General features: G+C 47.9%; 1 protein-coding gene across 1 annotated transcript in view; it reads left to right on the top strand.

Annotated features, from left to right (window-relative positions):
- The window catches only part of DSCAM (DS cell adhesion molecule), an 822,687-nt gene that overhangs the window by 705,363 nt on the left and 107,651 nt on the right, over nt 1-9,673 (top strand). Inside the window, exon 16 of the mRNA XM_073887019.1 lies at nt 3,770-3,840. Coding sequence (XP_073743120.1) covers nt 3,770-3,840 — 71 coding nt within the window. The remainder of the gene's footprint in view (nt 1-3,769; nt 3,841-9,673) is intronic.

Genomic DNA, 9,673 nt, shown 5'->3' with positions numbered 1-9,673 from the left:
AAAGTTTTTCCTGTAATGCTTTAGAAAGCTGAAGAGTGGAAAATTCAGTTCCCCAGCAAACAAAAATGCTTCCTAATTATATCGGGCATGACTCTAATGTGTGAGTATAGATTGTATTCTTTTGGCGTTTGTCTTTGACGTTGTTTCTATAACTTTATTTTTGAGAGAGAGGTCTGGACCAGATTGGAAAACCAAATTCTCCCCAATTCATGACTGCATCATCGACTTCAAGGTTTCTGATAGAATCAAGACCATTTTGTAAACGCTATCCTCGTATCTTTGTTTTTAAGCCTGACTCTATCTCATCAAAGATGTGAAGCCTATGCTTATAAGCCACCCACCACCGCTCCCCGCCCAGAATGATGGCCCCAAAGGTCACAGCCCAGACACACTCAAAGGATGCAGGGTGAGCTGCTGCCCCCATCTTACTTCTCATTCCTCACCAACAGGAGCTTCTTTAAGTCTGATTTAGCACAATTAAATTAAAATAATCAAACATCAGCACAGCTGTCAGACCTCAAAATCATTTTTTCAAGAAGGATTTTCGTGGATGAACCCCATGCTTCTCGATGACCACAGAATTTTCAGCTGAGAGAAATCTGCTACACGGGTTTTCACTGGAGCTCATATCAAAAGGCTCCTGCGTGAAGGGCATGACCCTGTGAGCAGAAATTAGGTACAGAGCTATAAGGACAATGATGGCAGGCAGCTGGATGCCAGTCCCTCCCTCGGTCCCTGCTCTGGAGTCAGCTTCGGTGCTAACGTAGCCTTCTCGCGTGGGGAATCATGCATAGACCCAAGAGGCTGCAGTGCCTCCAGCAAACCAGCGGTCCCCGTGACCTGCTGGGTTGAGAGAGGTGTGCTCTGCGTTTCGTTGTCTCACAGTGCTTTACCCTTCAAGGCAGGGACTTGCTCCGGACCCAGGTCGGGAGGCCATGCAGCTCAGAGTAGGGGGGAGGGCAGCCTGGGGCAAAGGTGGCTCTGAGCAAGTGCCCGGCGCCACTTGTGGTTGTGATGGCCCCCACGCTGAGGTGGGGGAGACGGTGGGGGCCGCCCAGGTGTGGGCAGGCAATGCCTACGGAGGGAAAAGAAAGCTTGAGGACAGAAGGTCAGATCTTCCCGGGGCAGGTGTGTTTGCGTTCCACTGAGATGTTGGCCATGGCTGGGACGGGGGTGCATGGGGGACGGGGGTGCAGAACAGAAGCACTCAGAGGGAGGCAGGACCCAGGACACACGGAAGTTAGTAGGATGAGTGAGTGGCTTGAAGGGTGCTCTGGGCCCATGTGCCCTTTAAAAGAGGTAACGTGGAAACCAGAATCAATGTTTAGGACCCAAATAAAAGCTGGCACCCGCCACAGATGCGGGGCTGGGGCAGGCTGTTCGGTGAGGCTGAGCGCCTCGGTGGGGACAGCGGCAGGCCAAGCACAGAGAGGAGACATGCAGAGGAGACGCCAGGCTGGCGGCAGCAGAACGGAACGAGGTGTGCAGAAGGAAGCAGATGCAGACCTGACTCCTCTTTCTCTCCCGGCTCTTGCAAACATTTCCAGTGCTGATGTCTCCAGTTCCCTTCAAGTTCATATTTGTAAAACAGAATGAACCATCTTTTCCGGCAAACCAGCTTCCTCTCTTCGCATTCTCACCCTCTTCTGGTCCCACCAGCCTCGGCCTCTGGAGTCAGTCCCCAGCCCCCCACCGCCCCCCGCGCCTTCTTGCTCACATATGGAGCCAGAGGGTGCTCCTCTGGCCCTCCCCCAGTAGAAGTGGGGCACCTGCTTCCTCCTGCCCAGCGCCAGTGCTCACCGCAGTCCACTTGCACACCCTGTCCGCACCTGTCCACGCCCTCGTGAAGGCCCACACGCAAGCCTCCCCCCGTGTGATGTTCACATGCCAAGCTGGGGCTCCGTGCTCCTCTGTGCTGTGCAGGGCACACATTTCTATTGGCCATTACCATTCCCTGGGCCCTGTGTTCCTAAAGCCACGGCCCTCCTTCCTTCTGCCCTTCTGATTTGCTGACTTTGTCTATGTTTTTATTTTATTTTTATTTTTTTTTAAAGATTTTGTTCATTTATTTGCGAGAGAGAGGGAAAGAGAGCATGAGCTGGGGGAGTGAGGGGCAGAGGGAGAAGCAGACTCGCCACTGAGCAGGGAGCCCGATGCAGGACTCGGTCCTGGGATCCTGAGATCATGACCTGAGCCAAAGTCAGACGCTTAACTGACTGAGCCACCCAGACGCCCCTGACCTTGCCTCTTATTATTTGCTAAGAAACACACTTTATTTGCTAACAAAACACAATCAGGTTTGAACCTGCTTCCCTCAACCAGCAAGTCCACCAAAAGCTCCCCCGTTGTTTCCTCCCTCTCCCACCACAGAGATGGTCACTCTGATGCCCCGGGGCCCCACCACCTCCATTCCTGATAGGACCCTTGCATCTGTGCTCAGACATTGTTCCTTCAAGTGTACCTTTTCTTTTCATTATATGAATTTCCCCCTTTACCTCCCCTTGTGTCAAACACCCAGTGAAAATAATTATTATTGCTTGTATTTGCCGAGTACATTATTCTCATAACGATCCTATGGCACGTGCATTTTATTGTCCTGTTCTATAAAGAAGGAGACGGAGACACAGAGAAATTAAGTAACCACACAGCGACTAAGTGATACGGCCAGAATTTGGACTCCGGCAGAAAGACTGAAACACCCATCAACTTAGCAACTCCATCCGGGTATTACACCAAACTTCTTCTCCTGAACCAAGGAGAGCATGCTTCCCTTGACCTGGCCTCTCCCCTAATCTGACCTTTATCTTTACCCTTCCACCGACTTTCAAACCCTTCAAACCAGTTCACATTCCCTCCTGCCCTTGTGCTCCTCCCCCTTCTGCAAACGGACATCTCCACGTCCACAGAAATGGTCCCTGTGCAGCTCAGATGGCGGAGCTATCATCCCACAGCATGTTTTCATCAGGAGGGGTCTCTCCCGCTGAGTCCTAAGTTTCCGGTTGCTTCTACTTCTTGGAAGATGCCTGAGTGTCCGCCACGCTGTAGGCTGGTCTTTCTTGCAGGGCGTGCATCTGCTATTCTGGTAATGTGTCAACTCTCGGTGGACCAGAACGTGTCCCACCTCTTAGTTCTGCGCTGCGTGCCTGGTGCTAGCATGTTTCTGATACCTAGTGACGGACTGGAACTGGAAGGTAATTGGAATCTCTACAAGCATTGGAAATAGGGTGGTGTGAGTTGCACGCTTTGGCTCTTTAACTTTGCTTCTGCCTTCGGAGGCAACGGCCCCCAGGTCATGAGAGTTTTCACTCAGAAAGTGTGGAAAACCAAAGCCATCAAAGCGACTCAGAAGCAGAAGAATCCTGATTTCTTTTTTTGCCCCAATAGCTCCGCACCACCTGAGTGACCCCAAGGCCATGTCCCTAAACATGACTTTCGAGGGAAAGAGAAGGGTCTTCGACAGGTGCCACAGGGTTTCACAAAAGCCATGTTGTCTTACAACTTCCTGTCTTACCTGCAAACTTGCTCAGACTTGAGGTTTATTAATCACGGTGTCAAAGGTGTGGTGAAGAGGGACACAAGAACAGGTCCTCAAGGTTCATTTTTCCTGGGAGCGAGTACGCACCGGGTGAATTCAGCACCCAGCGACTCGGCCAGATTGACAAGCTTCTCTGAGCTGCCGGGGGCCTGTCTCCCGGGCCTGCGTGTTGTGTAGATGTCAGTCTGCTCTGGAACTCAGTTCTAACCGGCCTGTGGGTTTTGGTCTTTACAGCTCCTGACGGCCCACCTCAGGAAGTTCACCTGGAACCCCTGTCATCTCAGAGCATCAGGGTCACCTGGAAGGTAAACCAAGCAAACACTTGTATTCCTGGAGCTTTGTTCGCGGGGTGAGCACTTCACCCACGTTATGTGTTAGGATGCCGAGACACTAACATTTTGTGAAACTTAGGTCTTGCAACATTAGATTAAAAGCCCTTTTCTTAAACATCCAATATGTGTATCCAATTTTGAATACTTTTGCACAGAGAGTGGAGTCGTTATGTCTTGTTTTCATTGTTGAATTTGGGTCCTAAGAGCTGGTTTCCGCACAAATAAGGGAACAGATGTGCCCGGCACTTCTAACTTGAGCCCAGGGGAAGCTTTTTCTAAGTGCTTTTCCAAAGTGGCAAATCTGAGTATGGCAGATAGGATGGAGCTGGCAGAAAGGACCGTCGCCCTCACTGTGCCACCAGCTAGCGGTGTCCTTGAGAACGCCTTTCGCTTCCTCCTCAGCGAGGTGGCCTGTGGAGCCAGCTGCCGTCCAAGGCAGTAGAGTCCACACGTGGCTGCAGATGTGGACTGGCTGCTGGTCGGACGAGGGCTTGCGGCCGGTCACTGGGAGAGAAGCCCTGAGCTACAGAGCAAACAACTACACACGCAGCACGGTTTCGTCCGGCCGCCGTGTTTTTCATAGCAAAGGCGTTGCTGAAGGAAGCAGCATTGGTTTAGGAGCTGGAGCAAGCTGGTGACAAGGGGCATTGAGGCGCCACTGCCCCAGGGTTCTTGACGTCACTAACCTGGTGGGGGAAACTGTCTTGGGAATTAATCATCCCTGGATGTGCTCCTGCAGATGATGACTGTAGACTCTACCTAGAGTGCTCTTGTCGGGTCCAAACTTGTGTGAGTTGCACTGGCTCTCCCAGGTCTGAGGTTCCCTCTCCTCTGCTCTCACCCTTTCCCCCTGCATTCACACTCAGGGGAGAAGCCAAGCCAACAACCACAGTGAGGTCCTCAAGTGACAGGCCCCTAAAACCATTCAAGGCCTAATGCATCATGCCTGTTGCTGGTGTTTTCCTCCTGGGAGCAGCTCTTTTGTAAAGGGAGCTGCATCTAGAACAAAAAAGGCTCCTGGTTGTCAGGGTGGCTACTCTCTTCAGTGCCGATGCCACAGCCCCTTTGTGCGAGCTCTTATACCCCAGCCAGTGGTTGGCTCCAGCGGAGCCGCACAGACAGCGCAGGCCGGGCAGTGTGGGAAGGGGTGGCGTTCCTCTTGGCGAGCATATCCACCAGCAGCGAGCATCACACACTGTACTATCAAAGGCACTCAGCAAGCCGTAACCCTGTACGCATCCCGGCCGTTCTGCCGACGGAATGCTGACTCACTCTGTCTCAAGTTAAAGGCTCTGTGAGGCTTCATCCACGGGCTCTGCGCAGTCTCACACTTTGCCACTGAGAAAGGCCAGCTATTCCTGTGGCCCCTAAAGCTTTCTGGGTCCTGCCTGAGACAGGTGTCTGTCCACAGAGCTTATACACCCAAAAATGGAAACTTTTGAGACTTTCTAGGCATGGCCTCCTTTCTGTCTCCAGTGAAGAAAAAAGGCAAAAGTCGGTAAATTGCAGTTAAATTTCTTCTTAATGTTGAAAGAATGGACACACTGTGGGCTATGGACAGAAAGCCTTGCTTCCGTTAGATCATGAGCTGGTCGTAATGCACGGTTCATGGAGCAGTGGTTTCTCTCGGAGCAGCGGGCCGATGTTGTGGGGCCTGTCAGCGTGCAGACAGGTGTCTGGATGATTTAACAGTCTGACTGAGGTAAGGACCCCCGTTCTCTGGCTTGTCATTTCACGTTGGCCTGATTACGTAATGAAAGTGCATCACTGATTCCACTAAACTGTATGCTTTTATCTACAATCCAAAGTATATGCAAAGGACAATATGCTGCATGAAATACGCCTCGATTTTATGGTGTAAAAGCCCCAGATTTGCATTTTGTGTAAGGAAACTGACCAGAAAGGGAAAGAGAGAAGGAGGTAAAGAAAGAAAGAGAAATCACATGAACCCAGAGAGGGAGTCCCGCCCCAGGCAGCAGGCTAGAAATACCAGGGTCATGGGAGGAGCGAACTGGAAACTCCTCCATGGTCACAGGACAACCGACAGAAGTAAAAGATGCACTCAGGGGAGAGAGGAGATGGAGAGCAGAAGGGTGCTGGGGCTTTGGTGGGAAAACAGCCATTTTAGACTCTCGACCTCTGAAAGGTCCCGGGCACCCTGGAGACTAAAGGTCACACTAGAGCTAGATATTGTTTGTCTAATTATTGTGTAAGCCACACTTCTGTGACATATCTTTTCTAATGAACAAAATAAACAACAGAATCTTCCCTTTTGATTTCAGCCAGGTCTTTCACCAAGGAGAAGTTTCAAATTTTTAAAATTTCAAGCCTGGTGAAGGTTCCCCATGGCCCACTGCATGTCAACCGAGACCCACTGGACTCCCAAGGCCGTTCCGCATTGGCTGCAGGCTGTCACCCCCACTTTGCCCCTGTTCCAACAGGCCGTTCACGTGCCCACAGTTGGCATCCCCTCCTCCTTCACTGTCATTGACGACCCTGTTTGTGACACCCCCCCACACCCCCCCTCCCCGTCCAGTCCTGCATGACCCTGGGAGTAACTGTCTGAGCCCCTGTGTGACCCTCACTCTTGGTGACAGCTCAGGGAGGCCCCCATCCCATGGGTTCTACCTTCCGTCTGCTTGCACCTCCTCTGTGGTTTGGAGAGCTGCTTAAGGTCAGGGGAGACCTCGTTCCTCTCTGGTCCCCATTGGCTGGCACACCCGCATGAATGAATGAGTGAACAAATGATTGGATGAGGACATCTTCGGGTTGAGAATGATGAGGTCCACAGCCCAAGGGTTCCAAATCACAGTAGCCTCCCAAACATTCTGCCTTTCAGAAACTGCCATAGAGAAGGCACCCAGCTCTGAGGAACTCCAAACCCCAGGCTGGAATATCATGAGGGTCTAACTCATGCTGCAGTGAAGTTCCGCTGAGCCTACCATGGCGGGCGCCCAAAACTGCCATCCCCGCTCCATGGAGCGCACAGACCTTTACGTATGGGCTCCTACTATAATTTATTGAAAAATAAATGACAGTAATGGTTCAAAAAATTTGTGTTAAGTGTCAGAGGAAATGGCCCTCTGCACATCACATCAAATGTCAGCCTTCAGGAAGATGTTCAAGAACCAGTGCCCTATTAAATCGGGCTTTTAATAATTTCAAGTATTTGGAGTTAAATAAAAATGCTGAGCGGTGCCTTGACAGGAACTCGAGAGATAGCATAAGAAGGGAAGAATGAAGGGGGGGAATCAGAGGGGGAGACGAACCATGAGAGACGATGGACTCTGAGAGACAAACTGAGGGTTCTAGAGGGGAGGGCGGTGGGGGGATGGGTTAGCCTGGTGATGGGTATTAAAGAGGGCACGTTCTGCGTGGAGCACTGGGTGTTACACGCAAACAATGAACCATGGAACACTACATCAGAAACTAATGATGTAATGTATGGTGATTAACATAACATAATAATAAAAAAAAGAGAGCATAAGTGGTTCTAAATAAATAAAAAGGAAGTAAATGATAATAAAGATTCATTTTCTAACTCCTGTTTCTCCCCTTTGGAACACAGAAGGGTTTGCATAAGCAAATACAATTTCTTGCAGTTTTTGCTGGGGTTATTCAGAATCCGAAAGAATATGGGGGCACCTGGGTGGCTCAGTCAGTTAAGCACCTGACTCTTGATTTCAGCTCAGGTCACGGTCTCAGGGTCGTGAGATCCAGCCCCACGCTGGGCTTGGAGCTCAGCTCGGAGTCTGCTTGCCCCTTCCCCTCTGCTCCTCCCCACTCTCAAATAAATAAATAATAAATAAATAAATAAATAAATAAATAAAATCTTAAAAAATCAGAAAGAATATTTAAAGTTACTGATTATTGATAATATATTTGATTAAGTACCTGAAAATCATAAACCTAAAGGAGAATTCTTTGGTTTTTTGGAAAATTATGGTTTAATCTACCTCCCTAAGTGTCAAAATACTGACAGAGCAAGTCTCTTTTGACAGTGCCTGTCACTTTCTCTTCTGGTCAGTCTCAGAATCAACTGATCCCATTTGATTGCAAATGAAGGACAGTTTGATTGCCCGCTATCTGTATGTGTTCATAACATAAAATCTTAAGTATCTGAAATATTTAACTACTACAAGTATCTCAAAACATTTCTCCGGGGATGCAGTTTAAGGCAGAGGTTTTTTTTTCCTATTGGTACAAATATTTTCTTTTGTTTTGAATGAGAAGGCTTTTTAGAGCCATACGCTATCCCAAAACTATGAAATTTTCAACTGTTTAAATATTACGGTGCTAAAAACTGTTGTCCAACTGATGACTCAGGACAAAGTCCTGAGAATGATCTTGCCACTTTCTTGCCCCTCTGTATCAAACCCTCTGGCTAGATTTTATTTGGGATGAACAATGTTGCAGAAGAGATACCTGATTTGCATAAAATTTGAACATTGCATATTTAGGGATTTAATTAAATTTCAGTAATCCGAAGAATACTTTTAACTAAAACACCACATCTGCACAATCCCCAGTAATTCCAACTAATTGAGGCATCATTGCAATATGTTATGTTTCCCCGATGAGCTCTTACAATGGGAAAATGGCTTAGCTTGTCATTTAAAAGCAGAGCTGCCTTATTGCCAGTGACCTTCATCATAATGATTTAATAAACTGCAGGCTCCACTTGACTCCTGCATCTAAATCCCTCTACCCAGGAAATGGCATGCCACATTGGAAAAGGACTGTCTTCTAAAATGATATTTCCTGGCTGGGATCCCTGGGAAAGCAGTCTTTCTGAGCATTTGCTCTCAGCCAGACATTGTGCTCGACTTTGCATGCATTATGCCATTAGATCTGTGCGTTGGGTATACTGGGTTTCATAAAATTCCTGACATTGAAGGGATTTGCCCAAAATCTGAGGGCTTGGGACTGTCAGGTCGAGGACCTTCACCAAGGTTTTTCTGACTGGTTTCTAAGCAACCGATAAGCTAAGGTACCCAAAGTGCCAAGACTGTGGCTTGTGCAATAGTAAGGTTCAGCAAATATTAGTTTCTTGTCCTCCTTCTTCCAACTTCCTGTTATAAATTTTACTCGACTTTAATATTAGAGAAAATAGGAAAAATGTAATTTCTACCTTATCCCTCTTTCTTTCCAAATGTAAACTTAGCCTTAGCATAACTGGAGCAGTAAGTCAACACCCCTTTTTCCCAACATCCATTGAAATTCAAAAGGGTTACCTTGAAATTAATTTTACTTCATTCCTCGACTCTCACTTTAATCCTCAGACTATGAAAAATTACAAAATTTACATTTCTTAATCAATTTGTTCTAGAGTTGGATTTACAGCAGCTTTATTAAAAATCCCAATGACCAACGTGTCTTACAAATATTTAAGGAACTATCAGCCCTTCTCATATTAACAAGTCAGCCTCTTTCCCCTCTAACAAGAGAAGGAAAATCCAAACTGATTTCAAAACCCCTTGGTTGTCCACATACCCTACCATTATTCTCTCTTAACTTCTGTCAGTTGACTAGCTCTATGAGGGAGGAGCGCATATTTTATTTTGTTTGTTTTGTTTTTGTCTGGCCACTATATCCGCAGTAGAAGTACGTTTAAATATTTGTGAAATGAATACATGAGCCATTCCCATTGTATACATTCATGTTATTTTTAATTTTTTATTGTCATGTTAATCACCATATATTACATCATTAGTTTTTGGTGCAGTGTTCCATGATTCATTGTCTGTTCATAACACCCAGTGCTCCACGCAGAACGTGCCCTCCTCAATACCCATCACCAGGCTAA

This window comes from Callorhinus ursinus, unplaced genomic scaffold (assembly GCF_003265705.2).
Source record: "Callorhinus ursinus isolate GAN/ISIS: 27379988/994484 unplaced genomic scaffold, GSC_fseal_2.0 scaffold75, whole genome shotgun sequence".
NCBI classification, from domain to species: Eukaryota; Metazoa; Chordata; class Mammalia; order Carnivora; family Otariidae; genus Callorhinus; species Callorhinus ursinus.
Note: the sequence above shows the minus strand (reverse complement) of the source record. Positions and strands in the feature narration are given on the sequence as shown.